This window comes from Dendrobates tinctorius, unplaced genomic scaffold (genome assembly GCF_039654945.1).
Source record: "Dendrobates tinctorius isolate UK_male_01 unplaced genomic scaffold, ASM3965494v1 ptg000290l, whole genome shotgun sequence".
Classification (NCBI taxonomy): Eukaryota; Metazoa; Chordata; class Amphibia; order Anura; family Dendrobatidae; genus Dendrobates; species Dendrobates tinctorius.
The window spans coordinates 5,967,621-5,993,647 of NW_027361957.1; the positions used below are offsets into that span (position 1 = coordinate 5,967,621).

Genomic DNA, 26,027 nt, shown 5'->3' on the forward strand with positions numbered 1-26,027 from the left:
CAAAACATTGTATCTGCCGCAAAAATATACGCTCACACTGCCCCATTGACAAACATTGAAAACTTTACGGGTATTGGAAAATGTATAGTGGTGCCATTTTCCAAGACCCGTAAAGTTGTCAATGTTTTGGCAATGGGGCAGTGTCCCATTGAGTGTTACACACACAGTCCTGCGGCTCGACAGCTTCATACGAGTTCTGCGCCCAAATGATTGCATGTAATGTGAAGCCGAGGTCTAAGGCCTAGCCTGAAAATATAGCACTGTTTGATGGCACCTAAATCTTAACGGGACTTCCACCTCATAATAAAAATGCCACAATGTAATACCTGGTGTCCTCCTTTTTATTCTTTCTGGCATTGGTTTTTCCAATTCTTAGTCCTTTTTTCATGGGTGTTTAATGGCTGCCATCTTCTCTGCACAGAGACCTGGTCTATCTAAATGCAGGGGAAGAGTTTCTCAGACTAAACTATTCACCCTTTCAGTAGTCAGACACTCCCCACACTCTGCGTAGAAGAAGTGAATTGGAGGAACCCCATGATAAAGCGTAAAAAGGGTAATTTTATTGTGTTTTATGTGATTTTTTTTTTTTTTTTGTTTGCTTGTTTTTTTGTGTTTTTTTTGTTAGGAAGAAGGTTGTTTTAAGGGGAATCTGTTATGTTGAAACTGGTATCTGCTCTGCCAGCGGGATGTTTCAGGGTAGGAGATGATCAGATTGCTATAGACGTTCTGAAAGGTTTCCGTAAAACATCGTTGAAATCCCTAGTGCTTACGTTCATATTTATTAATATATGATGTGCAGTCCAGTGGGCGGTCCTAGACAATGAATGACAGTCTTCCTTGTATGGCTTTCAGTCACTGATTACGACCACCCACTGGACACTTATACTTTTATACACACACCAGATATTTCAATGCATAATATACAAGTTCTACTGAATCTTTTCCAACAAACCCATCATTCTGCTCAGTGTCTTCTCTATGCCAGGCTGTCCACAGATCAGACTGCTTGTATAATATGACACGGTTCCCTTTGAGGGCTGTAATTGTGTTCTTGAACAGAAACTAATTCACATAGTGCTCAGCTCCTTCCCATTCATTTTTAAAGGGAACGTGTTATGTCAAAAAGCGCTATTAATATGCAAATGTAGGATTAATCTGCAGGTTAATAGTGTACTAAAGCTGTGCTGCCGTGGCACTGAAAGCCTGGCTATTGGTATAAAATTAACTTTATTCCTCCCGGCTTCAGCCACAGTTCAGGACATAGCGACTGACAGCCGGCTCAGTATTGCATCAGTGCAAAGCTGGATGTCAGTCAGTGCCGGAGTGTGGTCACAGTCACCGCTCACTTTGTGAGGGGAGCCGGATCCCAGCACAGCTTTAGAACAATGTTAAGCTGCTGATTAACTCTATATATCTGCTGGTTTATAGCATTTTTTTACATGACTGGATACCTTTTAATGATATTTGGGTTGTCTCAACACTGATGAATATTTCCTCATATTACTATAGCATGTCACAGGTTTGCATCAGTCATTTGGACAGTCTGCAGCCAATGACTGGCCGTAGTGGTCATGTACTGTAAATGCAAATGTTACCAGTTAGACCAGTGATTGGCTGCAGCAGTCATCAATGCAGGACTGACTGGGATCACTGGAGGGGTAAGCATTCCATCTCTCGTCTCTCTGATTAATGACACATCTCACGGAAATATGTGTTGGGATTTATTTGTTTTAGCCATTTGTGCACATTCTAGTTTTGTTAATTAGAGTCAGGCATCCCGGATCCATCTGGGTGTATTACTACAAGTTTATCATTTATTATCTTAGTTTCCAACCATCACATCACAAACAAGTATATTTTGGTTTCTAGATATGTTGAATAAATTATTGACTTCAGTTTAATCTGCTGTTTTATGTTTTTGCAGGAATTTCGTCAAAAAGTTATGCTAGGCACACCATTCCTGGTGATTTGGTTGGTCGGATTTATTGCTGATCTTGATATTGATTCCTGGTTAATTAAAGGACTCATGTACGGTGGAGTTTGGGTAATGGTACAATTTCTATCAAAGTAAGTGAACGTGTTTTTCTGTGAAATCTGAGACGGGTCATATTTACAATGGGTTACGTATGAGAAAATGCGCGAAGACCCCGATTCATCAAAACCTTGCTGAGGGGGCATGCTCGAGTCAGAGCCACCTGATTTATTAAGAGACTCCTAGTGCCATGTACAGCACAGCTCGTACTGAATTAGACGGGATGGCGTTGTTACACCACAGCCTGACCCAGTTCCACCCACCCATTTTGGCGAAATTGGCATGAAAATGCCATAAGTCGCAAAATTTTGTGCAAACTTTCATTGCGCTGAAAATTAGCAACTTTTCAAAGTGCTGAGCACCAGCATTCTGGCTAAAATACTTTGAATCTGTGCCTAAATTTAACATAATCTTAAAAGAAACTTGTCTGCAGAACTAGTGGCCAATTTCTGGTCTGCTATTCCCCTGGGAATTTTTCTCTTTTCTCCTTTTTTTTTTTTTTTTATCTGAAACAAGAGTCCAGAGATATGAGCCTTTACATTTAGCACTGTTTCTAATGGTCTTTTACCAAGGGTTAGTTGTCCAGAGTAATTACGCAGAGCAGCCTGAAGATCGGCCTGCTGAGGATCCTTTGAGCAAAGCCCCATAGTAAAAACAACAACAATTGGCTACAAGCGCAAAGGCCTACATCTCCGGAACCACATGGCGGATTTAACGAAAGGAAAAAAAAAAAATCGGGAGAGCAGCGGGAGTACAATAAAAGCAAAAACTGGCCACTATTTATCCTATCTCAACCAAATCCACATTGTTTTTAAAGTCAATGGCCCAAGTCATCAAGACCGGCGATGTTCACACTTGCCTTGACGACAGAACATGCTGGAGTCAGATTCTTCCAATTGATTAAAAGGCATACGTCTCAATGAATCATGCTCATCTGGACAAGTGGCGTGTGCATCGGCCCTAATCTTACTCCAATGAAAGACTGGAGTAAGATGTGTGACTCAAGATGCCACGGCTTGTCAGGAATTAGACACGCAGGCGTTGCGCTTCCTGCATCAGCCCTACCCAGAGCTGGGTGAAACAGACTTTTAAATGCCAAAAGTTGTAACATTGTGGACCTGCTACCATTTGATCAATTTTGCCTCTAATATCTACAGTGCCTTGCGAAAATATTCGGCTCCCTGGAACTTTTCAACCTTTTCCCACATATCATGCTTCAAACATAAAGATACCAAATGTAAATTTTTGGTGAAGAATCAACAAGTGGGACACAATTGTGAAGTTGAACGAAATTTATTGGTTATTTAACATTTTTGTGGAAAGTCAAAAACTGAAAATTGGGGCGTGCAATATTATTCAGCCCCTTTAACTTAATACTTTGTTGCGCCACCTTTTGCTGCAATTACAGCTGCAAGTCGCTTGGGGTGTGTCTCTATCAGTTTTGTACATCGAGAGACTGAAATTCTTGCCCATTCTTCCTTGGCAAACAGCTCGAGCTCAGTGAGGTTTGATGGAGATCGTTTGTGAACAGCAGTTTTCAGCTCTTTCCACAGATTCTCAATTGGCTTCAGGTCTGGACTTTGACTTGGCCATTCTAACACCTGGATATGCTTATTTGTGAACCATTCCATTGTGGATTTAGTGTTATTTTTGGGATCATTGTCTTGTTGGAAGACAAATCTCCATCCTAGTCTCAGGTCTTTTGCAGACTCCAACAGGTTTTCTTCAAGAATGGTCCTGTATTTGGCTCCATCCATCTTCCCATCAATTTTAACCATCTTCCCTGTCCCTGCTGAAGAAAAGCAGGCCCAAACCATGATGCTGCCACCACCATGTTTGACAGTGGGGATGGTGTGCTCAGGGTGATGAGCTGCATTGCCTTTACGCCAAACATATCGTTTGGCATTGTTGCCAAAAAGTTCGATTTTGGTTTCATCTGACCAGAGCACCTTCTTCCACATGTTTGGTGTGTCTCCCAGGTGGCTTGTTGCAAACTTTAAACAACACTTTTTATAGATATCTTTGAGAAATGGCTTTCATCTTGCCACTCTTCCATAAAGACCAGATTTGTGTAGTGTATGACTGATTGTTGTCCTATGGACAGACTGTCCCACCTCAGCTGTAGATCTCTGCAGTTCATTGAGAGTGATCATGGGCCTCTGCATCTCTGATCATTCTTCTCCTTGTTTGAGATGAAAGTTTACAAGGACGGCCGGGTCTTGGTAGATTTGCAGTAGTATGATACTGCTTCCATTTCAATATGAGCGCTTGCACACTGCTCCTTGGGATGTTTAACGTTTTGGATATCATTCTGTATCCAAATTCGGCTTTAAAGTTCTCCACAACAGTATCACAGACCTGCCTGTTGTGTTCCTTGGTCTTTATGATGCTCTCTGTGCTTCAAACAGAACCCTGAGACTATCACAGAGCATGTGCATTTATACAGAGACTTGATGACACACAGGTGGATTATATTTATCATCATTAGTCATTTAGGACAACATTGGATCATTCAGAGATTCACAATCAACTTCTGGAGTGAATTTGCTGCACTGAATAATATTGCACACCCCACTTTTCAGTTTTTGAATTGCCACAAAAAATTTAAAATAACCAATACATTTCGTTCAACTTCAGAATTGTGTTCTACTTGTTGATTCTTCACCAAAAATTTACATTTGGTATCTTTGTTTGAAGCATGATGCAGTCATATGTTAAAGTTTGGGCACCCCTATTAATGTTAACCTTTTATCTTTATAACAATTTTGGTTTTTGCAACAGCTATTTCAGTTTCATATATCTAATAACTGATGGACTCAGTTATATTTCTGGATTCAAATGAGGTTTCTTGTACTAACAGAAAATGTGCAATCTGCATTTAAACAAAATTTGACCGATGCAAAAGTATGGGCACCTCAACATAAAAGTGACATTAATATTTCGTAAATCCTCCTTTTGCAAAAATAACAGCCTCTAGTCACTTCCTGTAGCTATTAATGAGTTCCTGGATGAAGGTATTTGTGACCATTCCTGTTTACAAAACAATTCCAGTTCAGTTAAGTTTGATGGTCGCCGAGCATGGACAGCCCGCTTCAAATCATCCCACAGATGTTCAATGATCTTCAGGTCTGGGGACTGGGATGGCCATTCCAGAACATTGTAATTGTTCCTCTGCATGAATGCCTGAGTAGATTTGGAGCGGTGTTTTGGATCATTGTCTTGCTGAAATATCCATCCCCTGCGTAACTTCAACTTTGTCACTGATTCTTGCACATTATTGTCAAGAATCTGCTTTTACTGTGGGTAGCAAGTGTTTTTCTTGGAATGCTGTGTTTTTTAGCCTCCATGCATAACGCCTTTTTGTATGATCAAACAACTCAATCTTTGTGTCATCAGTCCACAGGACCTTCTTCCAAAATGTAACTGGCTTGTCCAAATGTGCTTTTGCATACCTCAGGCGACTGTGCTTGTGGCGTGCTTGCAGAAACGGCTTCTTTCGCATCACTCTCCCATACAGCTTCTCCTTGTGCAAAGTGCGCAGTATTGTTGCCCGATGCACAGTGACACCATCTGCAGCAAGATGATGCTGCAGGTCTTTGGAGGTGGTCTGTGGATTGTCCTTGACTGTTCTCACCATTCTTCTTCTCTGCCTTTCTGATATTTTTCTTGGCCTGCCACTTCTGGGCTTAACAAGAACTGTACCTGTGTTCTTCCATTTCCTTACTATGTTCCTCACAGTGGAAACTGACAGGATAAATCTCTGAGACAACTTTTTGTATCCTTCCCCTGAAAAGCTATGTTGAATAATCTTTGTTTTCAGATCATTTGAGAGTTATTTTGAGGAGCCCATGATGCCACTCTTCACAGGAGAATCAAATAGGAGAACTACTTGCAAGTGGCCACCTTAAATACCTTTTCTCATGATTTGATACACCTGGCTATGAAGTTCAAAGCTCAATGAGGTTACAAAACCAATTTAGTGCTTCAGGAAGTCAGTAAAAAGTAGTTAGGAGTGTTCAAATCAAGAAAATGATAAGGGTGCCCATACTTTTGCACCGGTCAAATTTTGTTTAAATGCAGATTGCACATTTTCTGTTAGTACAATAAACCTCATTTGAATCCAGAAATATAACTGAGTCCATCAGTTATTAGATATATGAAACTGAAATAGCTGTTGCAAAAACCAAAATTGTTATAAAGAAAAAAGGTTAACATTAATAGGGGTGCCCAAACTTTAACATATGACTGTATGTGGTGTAAAGCAGCGGTGTCCACGCTGTGCAGTTATGAGGCAGTGACCCAAGCAAGTTCAAAACAAAAAGGTTTTTAATGTCCAACAAAAACTCACTCAGTGCACAGCATGCTATATCTTCCGAATCGCAGCCGGGTAAACAAAACGGCAGTTGCCGTGAGCGACGTACTGCCGGGTGTGCAGTGAGGGTTGCCAGTACCTTTGGCTCCGCTGGCCCTGTGTTAACTCACACAGGGCGTGCTCTGCAGATCACCTGCTCTGTTTCCTCACCAGAGCAACACTGACTAAATAAACCCTCCCAGCAGGGTTTTTTTTTCCTTTTCCAATTTGTGGCCATAGGCCACTCATAAGACCAGGGCTGGAGGAAACGGACCGGACCCCACTACCTTCCTGCAGTCTGTTTCAAAAATAAAAGCCCATACCAGGTTTTCCTAATTAAACTCCTTGGTCCAAATAGCTTGACCAGGCTCAAACTTTTATTCTGCCCTGCGAGTCACAGACACGTTGCTGTGATCACAAGGCACTCCAGCGGATCTAATACATTTCAGAGCACATCCTGGGGGACACATAGCGACCCTCACATATGACACCGGTCACTGCCTCACAGTGGGAAAAGGTTGAAAAGTTCCAGGGGGCCGAATACTTTCGCAAGGCTCTGTATTTATTGGTGCTCTGGCAGCTTGCAAATCATGTATGCCATACTACGTGGAGCATTAGTAAAATAAGTTTTGCTTATATATACTCTTATGCATCACACTATGTTCCTAAAGCATACATTTTTTTGTACTTGTGTACAGGGAAATAGCCAAAAAGGATTCAGCAGTTATTGCCCTAAGGCTGCTTTCACGTATCAGTTCTTTGACATCGGTCGCAATATAGCAATTTTTGATAAACGGATCCTGCAAAGGATGCCGCCAGATCCGTTTTTGTCTCATAGACTTGTATTAGTGAAGGATTGCGGCGGATGGCCTCACGTTTCATCCGTCATTCGCCAGATCCGTCGGAAATTTTGTGTTTGGCGGCCGGAGACAAAGGACAAAGTAAAGTTTTTTGTCTCCGATGAAAAGTCGGACAAATGATGAAATCCAGCGACTGATTCCGTTTTTTTAAACTGAGCATGCGCCAATTATTATCAGGTAGGGCAGTTGGGTCTAGTGAAAAAATGGATCCGTCGCATCAGTTTTTCACAATCTGCGACGGATCGTTTTTTTCAAAAATTGCCGGATTTCTTATTTTTCTCGCCGGTTCTGCTCTCCTCTACTTTAATGGGATAAATATATCCTAACCTATAGGAAAACCATTGAGCACACAACAAACACCTATACATTGATCCTTCGCAGCTGAGCAAAAACAAACTGAACACGAGGTTCTTGGATAGCATTCTGATCAGACTGTATGAAGCCCACCGCCACGTCACGGCGAACCTTAGTGGGACCCTGACCATGTGCTGACCTCTGCCATAGTGTTGCCGCACCAGCAGGGAGAGCGACCCAGACAAACCACAGCACCCATGCTACAAGGCAGAACCCCCATGATTCTAGGTTCCCCCACCCCTCTTGTTCAGTTTTGTAAATTATGGTTTAACGCAAAATATCATTGTATAAGTTTTGGGTGTGCAGACCAAGTGTCACTCCACAGCTGAGTGTTATTGCATGGTCTGTCCCCTTTTTACTTGGACCAGCACCAATATTTTGCCCAGTTGTTTTTAAATTAGTGGGAAACTGCAAGTGGGGGCCAACCAATTTTTCCTCTCTGTTTTGAATCTGAGACCATGTGGAAGTTGAGTTTTCGAACTTGGTTTTGGTGCTGGGAGGCAGCCATTGTTGCAGTGGGGCTGTGCCTGTGGAGTGATATAACCTGGAGCTGTGGGCGCATGCCTTGCGGTTTGGGTAGTGAGAAACCTGCTCCCCCTGCTGCTGGTGTGGTATAGCCTCGCCTTTAAAGTTAGGGTCCCACTAAGGTTTGCCATGACTTGGCAGTGTGCTCCATACTGTCTGATCAGAATGTTAAATCTTAGAACCTCATGTTCAGTTTTGAACATTTTTGCCTAGTCGCTATAAATCAGTTTATACGTTTTGTATGTGCGCTCCATGTCTTTCTAAAGTAATGTCATGGGCTAAATAGATTTCTCAAGCAGAGCTTCCTTCTTTAGCCACTTAACATAGCTAAACCTAGGTCTTTAATTAAAGAAGCCCTCCTCCCATCAAAATGTATATCTTAATGCATTGCGTTCATCATATTATACAGCACTGTGTACTTCTAATTTTTCCTTCCTACGCAGCTAATTCTTCTTTGTTCCATTAGGTCTATAACATCACGTGATTAGCCCCTTAATGACCGGAGCGGTTTCCGATTTTTCGTTTTTCGCTCCTCTTCTTTCCATAACTTTTTTTATTGTTCCGTCATTATGGCCATGTGGGGGCTTATTTTTTGTGGGAGGAGTTGTACTTCTGAACGACACCTTTGGTTTTACCATGTTGTGTACTCGAAAACGGGAAAAAAATTCCAAGTTCGGTGAAATTGCAAAAAAAAGTGCAATTCCACATTTGTTTTTTGTTTGGCTTTTTTGCTAGGTTCACTAAATGCTAAAACTGACCAGACATTTTCACTACAAGTTCATAGATACCAAACATGTTTAGGTTCTGTTTTATCTAAGAGGTGAAAAAAATTCCAAGGTTTGCTTAAAAAAACCCCCGCCGTTTTCCAAGACCCGTAGCGTCTCCATTTTTCGTGATCTCGGGTTGGGTGAGGGCTTATTTTTTGCATGCCGAGCCGACGTTTTTAATGATGCTTTTTTGTGGAGATACATTCTTTTGATTGCCTGACAATGCATTTTAATGCAATGTCGCGGTGATCAAAAAACGTAATTCTGGCGTTTTTTGTTTAGCGATCGGATTAATCCCTTTTTTTTTTTTTTTTTTTTTTTTTTTTATTCGGGCGATTCTGAGCGCGGCGATATCAAATATGTGTAGGTTTGATTTTTTTGTTTTGCGAAAGGGGGGTGATTTAAACTTATGTTTTTGTTTTGTTTTTTTTAGTTTTGACATGCTTCAATAGCCTCCATAGGAGGCTAGAAGCATGCCATACTTGATGGCTCTGCTACATCGGCTCAGATCACCTATATGTAGCAGAAATACAGTATTGCTATGAGCGCCGACCACAGGTTGGCGCTCATAGCAATCTGCCGACATCAACCATAGAGGTCTCTTTGAGACCTCTGGTTGTCATGGCAACGTGTTGGTGATGAACTCACTTCCAGCCGTGTGCCGGAAACTCTAGTTAAATGCCCGCTGTCAGCATTTGGTAGTGGGATTTATCTAGTTAATAGGCGTGGGCGGATCGCGATTCCACCTGCGCCTATTGTGGGCACATGTCAGCTGTTTCTAACAGCTGACATGTCACGGCTTTGAAGTGGGCTCACCGCCGGAGCCCACCTGAAAGCAGGGGATACCGACCGCTGATGTACTATCCTGTCAGCGGTCAGTAAGGGGATAAACACTGACTAGCTGAATCCTTCTCTGCTCTATATGAAAACAGGAAGTTTTCCTGCATGAGTCACTGACAGGGAAAGGAGGGAGCAGCTAGGTCAGGAGTTGGAGCGGATTATTAAATGTAGGGAAAGAGACTTCCTGTTTCTACAAAAAGAAGAGAAAAGAGAAGCATTTGCTGGGTAGAAAGAAAAAATGAGCAATAGTAAGTACATAGTGCTATATAATATGATGACTGCAATATAGTAAGAGGATAAAAACTTTGATGGGAGTGCGTCTTTAAGTGAACAGAGCAGTGCGCACGCGCCAACCATAGGGATAATGGCGTGCGCACTGCTCTGTTGACGTTGTAGTACATTGCTTCAATAAAACGCTGCCGGATTTATTGAAGACACTGTGTATGCAAATTTGCAGATGGAAATGTACCAATAAAAATGCTTGCCACCTGAGTGTAGAACGGGTTCAATAGCTAGTATTCTATAAAGGTATAAAGCAAAAAACAAGTCCTCATACAGCTGTGTAGGAAACGACAAAAGTCATGGCTCTTACAAGAATTGTAGGAAAAAATTGTCCAACACTTATTTCGAGTTATACCTAATTTTGCTTAGCCCTTTCACTGATAGGACAATCTTCACACACTTAAGAAAAACAAAAACTTCATATTATTCAATAAATTTTCTAAATGTGGACACCTGTTATACTATGAAGATGCCACCCAGCACATTACACTCATGAATGGATTGTGCAATTTTGCATTAAGTCATTGAGTGTCCAAATAGGTGCAGGGGGTGAGTAGAAGTGCAATTGTTCATCTTCTTGCTCTTTAGTAGATATGTGGGAGAGCTGAAGGAGGTCATATTCTCCCTGACTAATAAAGTTGGTGATTTACATGAAGAAAAGTTCCTTTTATCCCCCATGTGGTCAACGAACGGGGAGTAAGAGTATGTGGACATGATCAGTAAAGGCTGCGAACATGCGCTGCGTCCAAAGTGCTGCCAGTTCTGGATCGTCTGCACATACCCTCACAGGCTGATCTTTCTTCCTGATGTCACTTGCGTAAGGGCTCATTCACATATCGATGAATTTTTTTCATACAAAAAAAAAGTCTGAGTTTCATCAGTTTTTATAAGATAAAAAAAAAACTGCTGAGGGTTTCTCAAGCGTCTCATAGTAAATATTCTTTGAAAGATGGACAGCACATGGTTGGCATCTGAGTGCTGTCTGATTTGTTCTCGGACACATAGACTTGCATTGATAGGTTAGAGTCTGGACTTTTCTGTGGGCCACTCAGTCCGATGAAAAAATTGGACATGTGCGCAACCCCCATAATGTGTCTGTGGAAATCATGGATAACTCTCATAGAAGAGGTGACGTCTCAATGAGGCCTAACAGACACAGAACCAGATTTAGAGACTTTTCTTACTGGTTCTTCCATTCTGCATTAAGATTATTGCTATAAAAGCTGAAATTCTTCTCTTTATAATGATACGAAGATCTGTGTTCTGGCCCTTATGGTGACTGAATAGAAAGTATTTCATGAGTCCTGGTTGTAGGAGGTTAAACAATCCCTTCAAAATTGTCAGCCATTCTTCTCACACCAAAAAAGAGGCCAGATGAGAAAAGTTGGCATGGTTTGGCTGTAGTTGTATTTTAGATTTCGTTATCAAAGAAGCAAGTTAAAAATGGCCAAAAATAAGTCCGTCCAAAAACTAGAAGACCAGCAGACATACTAAGGCCACGTTCACTCGTTCAGGTGAGTTTTTTACTTCAGTATTTGTAAGCCTCCAAGAAATGCTGAAGTGGTGACGTGTTTCTATTATACTTTTCCTCTGATTGTTCCACTCCTGGTTTTGGTTTGCACATACTGAGGTAAGATACTCACCAAATACTGAACTCTTGAACATGGCTTAAAAATGCAGGTGAGTAAATATTGTATGTGGCTCTACTATGGCTCAGTACTACACTGGGTGCAGAATTATTAGGCAAATGAGTATTTTGATCACATCATCCTTTTTATACATGTTGTCCTACTCCAAGCTGTATAGGCTTGAAAGCCAACTGCCAATTATGTAAATCAGGTGATTTGCATCTCTAATGAGGAGGGGTGTGGTCTAATGACATCAACACCCTATATAAGGTGTGCTTAATTATTAGGCAACTTCCTTTCCTTTGGCAAAATGGGTCCGAATAAATATTTGACGGACTCTGAAAAGTCAAAAATTGTGAGATGTCTTGCAGAGGGATGCAGCAGTCTTGAAACTGCCTAACTTTTGAAGCGTGATCGCCGAACAGTCAAGTGTTTCATGGCAAATATCCAACAGGGTCGCAAGAAGTGTGTTGATAAAAAAAAGGCGCAAAATAACTGCCCATGAATTGAGGAAAATCAAGCGTGAAGGTGCCAAGATGCCATTTGCCACCAGTTTTGCCATATTTCAGAGCTGCAACGTTACTGGAGAATCAAAAAGCACAAGGTGTGCCATACTCAGGGACATGGCCAAGCTAAGGAAGGATGAAAAACGACCACCTTTCAACAAGAAACATAAGATAAAACGTCAAGACTGGGCCAAGAAATATGTTAAGACTGATTTTTGTAGGGTTTTATGGACTGATGAAATGAGAGTGACTCTTGATGGGCCAGATGGATGGGCCCGAGGCTGGATCAGTAAAGGGCATAGAGCTCCACTCCGACTCAGACGCCAGCAAGGTGGAGGTGGGGTACTGGTATGGGCTGGTATCATCAAAGATGAACTTGTGGGACCTTTTCGGGTTGAGGATGGAGTGAAGCTCAACTCCCAGACCTACTGGCAGTTTCTGGAAGACACCTTCTTCAAGCAGTGGTACAGGAAGAAGTCGGTATCATTCAAGAAAAACATGATTTTCATGCAGGACAATGCTCCATCACATGCATCCAAATACTCCACAGCGTGGCTGCCCAGTAAAGGTCTAAAAGAAGAAAAAATAATGACATGGCCCCCTTGTTCACCTGTTCTGAACCCCAGAGAACCTGTGGTCCCTCATAAAATGTGAGATCTACAGGGAGTGAAAACATTACACCTCTCGGAACAGTGTCTGGGAGGCTGTGGTGGCTGCTGCACGCAATGTTGATCGTAAACAGATCAAGCAACTGACAGAATCTATGGATGGAAGGCTTTTGAGTGTCATCGTAAAGAAAGGTGGCTATGTTGGTCACTAATTTTTTTTGTTTTTGAATGTCAGAAATGTTTATTTCTAAATTTTGTGTTGCTCTATTGGTTTACCTGGTGAAAATAAACAAGTGAGATGGGTATATATTTGGTTTTTATTAAGTTGCCTAATAATTCTGCACTGTAATAGTTACCTGCACAAACAGATATCCTCCTAAGATAGCCAAATCTAAAAAAAAAAACACTCCAACTTCCAAAAATATTAAGCTTTGATATGAGTCTTTGAGAACATAGTTGTTATTCAATAATAAAAAGAATCCTCTCAAATACAACTTGCCTAATAATTCTGCACATGGTGTAAGATGGAGGTTTGTTGTGGGCACAGTTCCTTCTGGAATATTTAACAGTATTTTAATTGCTAACTGAAGGCATAGGTAAAGTCGGTGTAAGGCTTAAGTCACATTGGCGTATAGCATCAGGTGCGATATGCAATTGAAGCTAGTTTCCTGCTCTGCTACGAGCGAGAGACAAGTCAGTGCTCTTATCCTCTCACATGAGCAGATTGCAGTACAACTGCATATGAGACTGAGAAAGTAATTTCTCCATCTCCTCCATTGCCTGTCTCGACGTACAACTGACCCCTCTGGGATGCCATCCGAGTGCAGTCCAATGTTTTGCACACACCCATAGACTTGTATGGGTGCATGCGATCCGAGCATCGGAGCCACCCACTTGGCAATGTTATACACACATGTGAGTGAGGCCTAAAGGAGACCTCCACCTCATAATAAACTAATCATTCTCAAATTCTGGCTCCAAAACGGGGTGAGATTTGTCCAAGCCTAGCAAAAATGTGTGTGTAATATCAATGTGGTAAACTGCCAGTAAGAGAAGATGGAGAAAATTTGTTTAGCCGGGTAGAATCCTGTTACATTGTGTTCTCATAAGTGTTTAGTGAAGGTTCACTTGCTGTAATCATTAAACTTCATATCTGCCCTGTGTCCAAAGATGAAGACATTGCTGGAATGTATACGTGTGTGCAGATTACGCAACATGGTCAATGTCTGCCTACATTCCTGTATTACACATAGGTGGAGCTGGTATTAGGTCATCATATACATTTGTGCTCAAAAGTTTACAAATCCCGGCAGGATTTCTTGCTTTCTTGGACTTTTTTCATAAAATATGAATGGTAACAACAAAACTTTTTCTCCACTGATGGTTAGTGGTTGGGTGAAGCCATTTATTGTCAAACTACTGTGTTTTCTCTTTTTAAATCATAATGACAACCCAAAACATCAAAAGGACCCTGATCAAAAGCTTACATACCCTGGTGATTTTGGCCTGATAACATGCACAGAACTTGTCAAAATGGGTTTGAATGGCTACTAAAGGTAGCATCCTCACCTGTGACCTGTTTGCTTGTAATCATTCTGTGTGCATAAAAGCTGAGTGAGTTTATGGGATCCAGACAGACTCTTGCATCTTCCATCCAGCCACTGACGTTTCTGGATTGTGCGTCATAGGGAAAGCAAAAGAATTGTCAAAGGATCTATGGGAAAAGGTAGTTGAACTGTATAAAACAGGAAAGGGATACAAAAAGCCAAGGAATTGATAATGCCAGTAAGCAGCGTTCAAACTGTGATTAACAAATGGAAAATCAGGGGCTCTGTAAAAACAAAACCACGGTCAGGTAGACCAACAAAAATGTAATCCACAATAGCCAGGAAAATTATTCGGGATGCAAAGAAAAACCCACAAATAACATCAGCTGAAATACTGCACTCTCTGAAAACTAGCCATGTGGATGTTTCAAGATGCACAAGAAGGAGGCACTTGAAGAAAAATGGGCTGCATGGTCCAGACGCCAGAAGAAAGCCATTACTGCCCAAATGCCACAAAGTATGTTGCCTACAATACGCAAAACAGCACAGACACTAGCCTCAAAACCTCTGGAACAGGGTCATTTGGAGTCATGAGATCAAAATTGAACATTTTGGCCACAACCATTTGGAGAGAGGTCAATAATACATTCCTACTGTAAAGCACGGAGGTGGATCGCTGATGTTTTGGGGATTTGTGAGCTACAAAGGCACAGGAAACTTGGTCATAGTTAAATGAAAGATGAATGCAGCACGTTATCAGCAAATACTGGATACAAATTTGCGGTCATCAGCTTGGAAGCTGTGCATGGGACGTACTTGGACGTTCCAAAATGACAGCAATCCAAAACACAAGGCCAAGTTGACCTGTCATTAGCTACAGTAGAACAAAGTGAAGGTTCTGGAGTGGCCATGTCAGTCCTCAATATCATTGAGTCACTCTGGGGAGATCTCAAACGCGCAGTTCATGCTAGACAGCCCAGGATTTTACAGGAACTGGAGGCTTTTTGCCAAGAAGAGTGGGCAGCTTTACCATCTGAGAAAATAAAGAACCTCATCCACAACTACCACAAAAGACTTCAAGCTGTCATTGATGTTAGAGGGGGCAATACACGGTATTAAGAAATGGGGTATGTAACCTTTTGATCAGGGTCATTTGGATATTTTGCATTGTCATTATGATCTAAAAAGAGGAAACACAGTAGTTTGACAATAAATGGCTTCACCCAACCACTAAATATGAGTGGAGAAAAAGTTTTGGTGTTATCATTCATACTTTCTGAAAAAAGGCCAAGAAAGCAAAAATACTGCTGGGGGTATGTAAACTTTTGAGCACAACTGCATATGGCGATATGTGGCTTATTTGAGTTTAGGGAATACATAAAAATTAAAGGGGCTACTCCAATTTTTGCAAATTTGCTGCAAAAACCATGTAAAAATTAACATTGTGTTTTTCTAGGTAAACACTGCTGCAGTAGCTTATATTGGAAAATATTCCAAAAGTATACTATCTGAAGTCTCAGAAATGTTGGCAACTTCTGTATGTATAGTATTAAATCTTTCCCTCACTTGGATTCATTAGGCCACGTGCACACGTTGAGTATGTGGTGAGGTTTTTGTTTTTTTTTGTTTTTTTTTTAAACTCCGTACATGTAAGCCAGAACCAGGAGTGGGTGATAAATCCAGAAGTGGTGATGTGTTTCTATTATACTTTTTCTCTGATTGTTCCACTCCTGGTTTTGGCTTACAGATACTAGGGTGAAATACTGACCAAATACTGACAGTGTGACCATGGCCTTACAATGCACCACAGCTCTGTTCACATCATGTTTCTTAGCTATGTTTGCCGAGAAAGCTGCAGTACAAAAATCATATCCATGGGGCCCATTTTCATTGGGGCAGATATTGAAAAAGTGACTTTTGACATTAAAGGGGGTGGCATGTGTTTTTTTTTTTTTTTTTTTTTTTTTCCCTTTTCCTTCTTCTGTATAAATGCAATGTAGACTATGTAAAGAGGTACAGCATACATATATCTGCAAGATGTGTATATATGGTCACGTGTACTCCCAAATTTAACTTCTATAATTTTGCCTTCCTTTCTAATCTGATGACTGTAGTCAGATTTTTTTGCTTGTTATAGATTGTTGAAGGGAGAGTTGTTGTTTTTTTTCCTGAATCATTGTGTATATGATCAAATATAGGTTCACGTTTTTATTATATTTTTTTTTTTTTTTTGCAGGTCTTTCTTTGATCACTCAATGCATAGTGCTCTACCACTTGGGATATATCTGGCAACAAAGTTTTGGATGTACGTTACCTGGTTCTTCTGGTTTTGGAATGATATCCTTTCTCATATTCCAGTGGCAGTGGCTCGTGTGGCAGTGGCTCGTTTGGCAGGCTAAATTCCTCTAAACTTCTACTTTTCTGCACCTCTTTTGTTGACCTTCATAGTATAGCAAATAGTGTCACATGCCGGATCTAACGCCATTTATGTAGACTAGATGACGTTTAATGCAATAGAATAGTATGCTTAGCCATATTGTCATTAATTTGGTGACTGGAGCAATTCTTTTTTGTCTTTTTATACCATAATTCGTAATGCATTTTTTTTTTTACATAGAACAGATGTTTTCCAGATAAAGTCAGGCAGGATCTCGCACGGCCCCCATGTCTGCGATGATGTCTGTAAAATGACATGTTGTTCCTGCAGCCAGCCTCCCAATTCCTCCTGTTTCCTCCGCTGTATGTTCCTCTGATTTCATGTCTTTCATCTGCTGACTCATGGCATTCAGCAGTAAAGTCTTCTTGCTCGCCTTCATTTCTCTTACATCCGGCTCAAGACCATGAACAGGCAGCACATAGTTAAATGATGACGTCTGTCTAGACATGTGTTGTGAGTGAATCATAAGTGACTTGTTTGCCTGGACCTCCTCTGCATTCATTTCCTTTAGCTACATATGGGTAATTTTAATTCTGCTTTGGTTATTATGAGCGAGAGGTAATCGTGGTCTAACTGCTCATTGCGGAAAAGAATGGAACGTTGGACATCATGGTTTTTACTCCATGCTGCTCCATGTATTGGGTGTTAATTACCAAACTGCTCAATCTTATACTAACTGGGTAGGCTCACTTTTTTCTTTTTTTTTTTTTGTTTTGAAGCGCTGCAAATGTTTTAGACGAAAGAAAAAAGTCTCAGCTGTAATTCCCTTATAAATTTAAGGTGTTTGTCGTCTTAAAGCATTTACTGTTCCTATTCTTCTACTTCCTTTTTTTTTTTGTCCTATTCTCTTCTTGTTCCCTTTTTTATTTCCTTAATTTTATAAAGAGTGAGGGTGTAATGAGTCTCCTGCTGGGTCGCTAACTATATTTTCTAACTGAACAGGATACTATCAAGCTGGCTGTAAAGAATTTGCCCCCATATAGGATTTATTCTTCAAGTGGCTCTGGTGCTTCGGTCATACTTTCTTTAGTGTGGTCCCAGTTTCCCAACTACCGTATTTATTTATCCATTTATTTTTTATTCTGAATTATTAATCCTAAAAAAAAAAAACATTTGAGTTTTAAGCCCATGACGACATTGTCATGGCACAGTGGCAAGATATCCCGGGGCTAGGGGCTCCTTCCCTATCCCTAAAGCTAGGGGTGCCCTAGTTATTCCTGGTGAAGAGAAGAGGCCGGGGCCATGTGCCTTACTGAGCTTAATAATCGGTCATTACCTGTCTCCTCTCTCACCCAAGGAAGTGGGGACTTGTTGTGTATATGACTAAACAAAACAAGACTAACAAGGGAAGATGTACAAGGATAAATGAAAATGCCAATCATATTAATATACACTCACAAACAACAGGGTGGAACACTGGGAAGTAAAGGGAGAAAAAACAAATAGGAGAGGATGAGGGTATGCGCAAAGACAAATCATCACACAACAGTTTCCTGAAAAATACTCCAAAATGCCAAACCAGACAATATAGAAGCTTGATAGAGGCAAGTATACACTCACTGGCCACTTTATTAGGTACACCATGCTAGTAAGGGGTTGGACCCCCTTTTGCCTTCAGAACTGCCTCAATTCTTCGTGGCAGAGATTCAACAAGGTGCTGGAAGCATTCCTCAGAGATTTTGGACCATATTGACATGATGGCATCACACAGTTGGCGCAGATTTGTCGGCTGCACATCCCTGATGTGAATCTCCCGTTCCACCACATCCCAAAGATGCTCTATTGGATTGAGATCTGGTGACTGAGGAGGCCATTTGAGTACAGTGAACTCATTGTCATGTTCAAGAAACCAATCTGAGATGATTCGAGCTTTATGACATGGCGCATTATCCTGCTGAAAGTAGCCATCAGATGTTGGGTACATTGTGGTCATAAAGGGATGGACATGGTCAGCAACAATACTCAGGTAGGCTGTGGCGTTGCAACGATGCTCAATTGGTACCAAGGGGCCCAAAGAGTGCCAAGAAAAAATTCCCCACACCATGACACCACCACCACGAGCCTGAACCGTTGATACAAGGCAGGATGGATCCATGCTTTCATGTTGTTTACGCCAAATTCTGACCCTACCATCCGAATGTCGCAGCAGAAATCGAGACTCATCAGACCAGGCAACGTTTTTCCAAACTTCTACTGTCCAATTTCGATGAGCTTGTGCAAATTGTAGCCTCAGTTTCCTGTTCTTAGCTGAGAGGAGTGGTACCCAGTGTGGTCTTCTGCTGCTGTAGCTCATCTGCCTCAAAGTTCGACGCACTGTGCGTTCAGAGATGCTCTTCTGCCTACCTTGGTTGTAACGGGTGGCAATTTGAGTCACTGTTGCCTTTCTATCAGCTCGAACCAGTCTGCCCATTCTCCTCTGACCTCTGGCATCAACAAGGCATTTCCGGCCACAGAACTGCTGCTCACTGGATTTTTTTTCTTTTTCGGACCATTCTCTGTAAACCCTAGAGATGGTTGTGCGTGAAAATCCCAGTAGATCAGCAGTTTCTGAAATACTCAGACCAGCCCTTCTGGCACCAACAATCATGCCACGTTCAAAGGCACTCAAATCACCTTTCTTCCCCATACTGATGCTCGGTTTGAACTGCAGGAGATTGTCTTGACCATGTCTACATGCCTAAATGCACTGAGTTGCCGCCATGTGATTGGCTGATTAGAAATTAAGTCTTAACACACAGTTGGACAGGTGTACCTAATAAAGTGGCCAGTGAGTGTATATAAAACAGTGGAGTGGCAAGCACTGAACAGCTGGGACATTCAGAGCAGAAAAGTCTGAGTGCTCATCAGAACAGATTAACCCCTGCACTGTAAATATGAAGGTGAAGTGCTTTTAATCAGTGCAGGAATACATGAAGTCAGACAGCATGGTCTTCTGGCTCCTCTGTCGTGGTAAACCCCTGACACAGACGTAATTATTTTCAGATTTTATCATGCCACAATATTTTGTTAACTTTTATTTTTTTTCTCTGCCTTTTTTTTTCCTTTTTAATGGTGGAGTTTACTATGTGGGATAAATAATGTGTTGATTTTGTAGTTTGGATCATTTGGTAGCAGCAATATCCATTATGTGTACCTTAATATTCATATTAGTATATCTAAAACCTTTAATTTAGGTGAAAAGATGGTTTTATTTGGGTTGAAATTTTTTTTTTTAAACTTTTTTTGTTTTCATCCCCCATCTTTTAGTTCTACTAGAGACCTAAACATGCAATCATATGATCCCTTATATAATATACTGCAGCAGTCGGTGGAATTAATAAAAGTAATTTAATTTCTATAGCGCCAACATATTCTGCAGTACTGTACATGAATTGCCAGTACTTGGGGACACCATATAGATGCTTCTACCCGCACTGTATTTTTCTAGCACTTGGTACATACTTTGTAGATGCATGGCCTCAATGAGTTAAATAAAATATTACAAACTTTGCATTTTCCAAACTCAAACCAACATAATGCTAAATCTTGGCAGTGTAGTTATTTGGCATCTAACACATCATAGGGGTAGCTTGTTCGGCAGAAATGTATGGAATTTCATCCCATGGTTGTTGTATGACCTCCAGAAACCGTCTTGAATTTTCTCACCGCTGTTTTGTCTGCTGTTCAGATCTCATGACTGATTCTCTGACTGTTCATCTAGCTGTAAGAATTCGGGCTGACCCCCACACAAGGCTTCAGCGTATGCGGTTTATAGAGTACGGTATATGTCTCTCTATCCATCAGCACAAATGAATGTTTTAGTTGTGCCTGTCACTTTGGTGCTTTTCCTTAATTTGTAGCACATCTGAACTTTCTCTTCATCCATCTTCCATTTTTGGCGAACAGTGTTGCCCTGTTTTACAATTTTGGGAAATCCTGGAAATCTGATCCAGGCATTATCAAGGCCACGGAGGAACAAAAGAAAAAGGTAAATTGAAATGTAGCTCTGTCTCACATGACTGCAAATATGGAACTATTCCAACGTCTTTTAAGCCCTCTCCACATCTGGTTATCATTCACAACTGCCAAGTGAAAGCTTTTCTTACTTGGTTGATAATTGATTGGTTGCAGTATGGGATGGCAAATATTACTACATCTATGATATCGAGCAGTCTGAACTGTTCAGTACCTAAAAATAAGCGAAAAATTCATTTTTATTGAGATTATCATAAAAAATCCTACCCAGATAAACTCCCTCTTTGGCATTGGAAGGCTTCAGAGATTGCAGTCATGGCATTTTTTGACTAATAGATCCCATGAAATGCGTAAGCAGCTGAATACCTGTACAATAGCTTGAAAGGATTAATTATACAAGACTGTAGTTAGAAATAAAGAACATATGTGGTTACCTGTCAAGATATTGGCTGTGTTTCTTCATGACTGCTAAATGCCTGCGTCATCTTGTAAAAGGCATTGTCCGGCCTTTGGCTACAAGTCTGCAGTCCCTCTTCGAGACTACAGACCTGTGAATCCTCGCCTCACATGGCCACTGCGGATCCGCAGCAGTTCTTGCTGCGGTGTACAGTACCATAATATCCTATGGATATTAAAAACCACAGTGCAGACGGTGCAGATTCTTCCGCGCGGTTTTCCTGCGGTTTCTAAACCGCAGAAAGAATTGACATGTCAATTCTTTCTGCGGATTCTGCTGCGGTTTACCATCTCCTCCATTGTAGAGGTAATAAACCGCAGGGCAAAACCGCAGACCAATCTGCAGGTAAAACCGCAGATCTTTTGACCTGCGTATTTACCTGCGGATTTTACAAAATCCGCGCGGCCAAATCTGCACCCCAATCCGCAGCGTGTGCACCTACCCTGAGGATTCACTGGCACCAGGAGTGGGCAGACAAGTGACGAAAAGTATGCAATTTGCAAACTTCCTGCCACATTCCTACTAGACATCTCCAGCCTCACTCAATTCACTTGTGTTTAGCGAGGGCAGGCAGGTCTAGTCGGCACATGACCGACCGTATGCATGCAGATTGCATGTTTGCAGTCTCTTACCCGCCGCTCCCGGCACTGGAGAATACACATAGCGTGCAGTGTGCACAATGTGAGGATTCAGTGACTGCAGACTTGTAGCCTAAGGCTGGACAACCCCTTTAAGCACTAAGGTTATTGGGCATATAATGGCTTTATGCACTATAAGACCCTTATCAAGCCGTAATAAGACACCCATAGACTTCTTTGGTTGTATACAGTACATATGTCTGTACATCTGATTTCATGAAGGGGTTAGCCGATGTTACAATGAATCCAACAGGAAAATAATAATGTCAGACTCCAGGATGCTGTATTTTATAGCTTTCATAAACCCTTAATACAGCACTATGAGGAAGACAATGTGGTGGCACACTGCCTATGGCTCCATGCACCTGAGGCCTGTAAACACATGTCACAAATGGGCTATTGTATTAAACGTTCCTCCTACTGAGTGAGGTTCTTTCATACAAGAGGCAGAGTCCTTGTTCCATTTTTGCTGAGCGCATGTGAAAAATAAGATGGAACTTTTACTGAATAATTGAATGTATTTTTGTTGATTTGACGTGCTTTATTTTGTAGTGTAATGCTGCTTGCATTAAATGTTTGGTATTTTCTCATTATTAGACAATTGTTGAACTTGCTGAAACCGGCAGCCTAGATCTGAGCATATTCTGCAGTACCTGTTTGGTGAGTATGTGAGAAATAAGTCTCACCCTCACTAGAAAAAAGCATTCGAGAATGAAAATGAGTCCCATTCAGGCGAACTGCACAATAATGTGATAGGTGCCATCCCTATAAGTAGTCTTGTTCACAGCCTCCTATACTTAGAAAAATCTGAAGATTTCCATTTACTGAACCGCTTCTAAAAGTGATGCTTTCTGTCATCCTGTTCACAGATCAGAAAACCAGTGAGGTCTAAACACTGTGGGATTTGCAATCGTTGCATAGCAAAGTTTGACCACCACTGTCCTTGGGTTGGCAACTGTGTAGGTATGTTGTAGATATTGGTTGTTGTGCTGAAAAATATTCTTGATTTCAAAAGACCATTCTCGTCGTGTATTGACTAGCTTAATGCAATCAAAACTTTAGAAAAGTAACCACTGTGCCCTTGGTGTGAACCTGTTTAGGTGCAGGAAACCATCGCTATTTCATGGGATACCTCTTCTTTTTGCTGTGCATGATCTGTTGGATGATTTATGGCTGCATTTCCTGTAAGTATACATTTCTGGTTTGAATTAAATTATTTGGACGAACAATGTCGTTGACACCCTTTTCATTTTTTTAGACCAATGATTTTTTTTTTTTAACAATATACCATATATATTCGCGTATAAGCCGAGATTTTCAGCCCATTTTTTGGGGCTGAAAGTCCCCCTCTCGGCTTATACGTGAGTCATATAGCCAAGGGGTAGGTGGGGGAGGGGAAGCGGGGGTGTCAGATCATACTGACCCCCCTGGTGCGTCTCTGCAGCCCCCCCTGCTTGTCCCGTGGTCTTAGGCTCCTTCCTCCAGCGGTCACATGGTACCGCTCATTAAAGTAATGAATATGCACATATTTATGACTTTAATAAGCGGTACCACGTGACCGCTGGAGGAAGGAAAGGAGACCGTGGGAGAACGGGGCTGCAGAGACGTGCCAGGGGGAGGTAAGTATATGCTATATTCACCTGTCCTGGTTCCAACGCCGCTGTCTGCCTGCCGAGTCCCTCTGTTAGTGACATTCAGGCAGCAGAGGGCGCGATGACTTAGTCAGTGCGCTCCCTCTGCTGCCTGACGTCACTGACAGAGGGACCCGGCGGGCAGACAGTGGCGAGCAGCGTTGGAACCGGGACAGGTGAATATCTCAGGTGCCGGGTCCTAAGCCAGCGGCGACAATTGTCCCCCATAGCGTGCCGGAGTCTCCGCCTGCTCAGCACATCGGCACGCTTTTCTTTTTTAATATCTGCAGTAGCAGCAGCAGCAATATATGGGGGCATAATCTATGGGGCATCTTATGGGGACAGCAAATGGGGGCATATTCAATGGAGCATCTTATGGGGGCAGCATATGGGGGTATATTCAATGGAGCATCTTAAGGGGGCATATTCAATGGGGCAGCATATGGGGGTATATTCAATGGAACATCTTATGGGGGCAGCATATGGGGGCATATTCAATGGAGCATCTTATGGGGGCAGCATATGGGGGCATATTCAATGGAGCACCTTATGGGGGCAGCATATGGCGGCATATACAATGAAGCATCTTATGGGGGCAGCATATGGGGGGATATTCTATGGAGCATCTTATGGACCCATTATTAACCTTTGTGCAGCATTATATGTGGCGTATTTTGTATGGAGCATCTTATGGGGCCATCATGAACTGTATGGAGCATTATATGGGGCTCCTGATTCAATATGGTTATTCAAAAACATTTAACCTACTGATGTCTCAATTAAATGTACTTTTATTGGTATCTATATTTATTTTTGAAATTTACCAGTAGCTGCTGCATTTTCCACCCTAGGCTTATACGAGAGTCAATTTAACATTTATACTCATTCAGACGACAGTGTCTTTTCTCATGTGCAAAAAAAATAAAAAAATATCCGTATGCGGGATCAGATTTTTAGCAGTGTTTGTTCCAGGTGTCTGTTTTTGCTGTCTGTTTTTGCCTGCTACCAGACATGTTTAAAAATCGGACATTAAGATGTCATCAGAGTGCAGTTTGAGTTTTTAAAACACACACACACACACACACACACACACACACACACACACACTTGCATTGGAGAATTGGCTATGAGAATAAAAACAAAAAGGAATAAGTATATTTGTTTGTTTTTTCAGACTGCTTGGTTTGCGAAAACTCTGGTATGTGAACAGCCACATATATTGAGTGTCCTATCTGTGGTTTTCACTGATGGAACACCACAGTACTGTGCAAATCTTTTAAGCAGATGTGGAAAACATGGTGCAAAGCAAGAGTGCTTTTAAAAGAATAGAAGTATTAATAGTTTGAATGAATAACCAATAGGAAATTCTAAATCAGATCAATATTTGCTGCTCTTTGCTCTTACAGCAACATAAATTAATCCATTTTTATAAGTACCGTATATACTCGTGTATAAGCCGAGGCACCTAATTTTGCCACAAAAAAACTTGGAAAACTTATTGACTCGAGTACCATCCTGGTATGCATGGCTCCTTATCCCTAACCTTGTCTGCATGTCTCCTCATCCCTATCCTGGTATGCATGGTTCCTTCTCTCTATCCTTGAATGTATGGCCCCCATGAGAAAAGCATAAAAAATACACATTCTACTTACCTTACCTGCGCGTCCACGCTGCATCTTGCACAGGTACAAGCAGCTCCAGCGGCCAGGCGATCACATGTCCCCTCTCATTAAGGTAATGAATATTCACTCCACTCCACGTATCCACGTTCAGTAATTGGCAGGGCTTTGAGCGCAGCACTTGTCTGCTGTGTCTAAAGCTCTGTCGGCTTTTGAACGCAGGTGATTACGCATGTGTTCATTGAACCGTGCGGAATCACCGTGTCCAATACATTTGGATGGGTGACATTTATCTTGCAGAGACTCATGTCTCTTCAAGGTTAATAGACATGCTGCAATCTGGAAAGATGCCGCATGTCTATCTCAGCGAGTAAGCTGCGGGCTTCTGTGCACGCTTAGTGGACATAGGATTTCTTGAAATCCCATCCACTATGCCGTAACATCTGGACAATGCGGTTTGGATGCTGTGGATGTACGCAGCGTCTACTGACCGTGGGAACATACCCTAACTCCTAAGTAGCGGCCACCTGTGAGAGCCCGGCAGCTTCTGGAAGCTGGCGGCTGAAACTGTGCGTGCTAGAAGAGAAATAAATATTTACTGCCTGTGCAGTGAATTTTCATTTCTCTTTAGCAGCTGGCACAGGCTTTAGCCACAACAGCCTGCTCCTGCCTCCTGTGACCCGCATTTTCCCCGCCGTCTTCTTTGACAACCACTCGAGTATAAGCCGAGGGGGGCATTTTCAGCACAAAAAATGTGCTGGAAAACTTGGCTTATACTCGAGTATATATGGTAATCTTCCACACAGTGTTTAAAGGAACGCGGCTTAGAGGTTGTTCCAAACATTTTGGAGAACTAACCACAGATATTGTGGATGTACGCTTCTGCAAATCCTTCTATCCATGTAATCCCACACAGACTTCATGATGTTGTGATCAGGACTTTGTTGAGGTGATATCATCACTTCCAGGACTTTTTGTTCTTCTTTATTCT

General features: G+C 41.7%; 1 protein-coding gene across 1 annotated transcript in view; it reads left to right on the plus strand.

The window, feature by feature from the left end:
- The window catches only part of ZDHHC17 (zDHHC palmitoyltransferase 17), a 75,448-nt gene that overhangs the window by 37,632 nt on the left and 11,789 nt on the right, over positions 1 to 26,027 (plus strand). The window contains exons 9-14 of the mRNA XM_073560020.1: positions 1,925 to 2,067; positions 16,537 to 16,637; positions 20,580 to 20,704; positions 22,384 to 22,446; positions 22,656 to 22,749; positions 22,887 to 22,970. Of these exons, the coding sequence (XP_073416121.1) occupies positions 1,925 to 2,067; positions 16,537 to 16,637; positions 20,580 to 20,704; positions 22,384 to 22,446; positions 22,656 to 22,749; positions 22,887 to 22,970 (610 nt within the window). The remainder of the gene's footprint in view (positions 1 to 1,924; positions 2,068 to 16,536; positions 16,638 to 20,579; positions 20,705 to 22,383; positions 22,447 to 22,655; positions 22,750 to 22,886; positions 22,971 to 26,027) is intronic.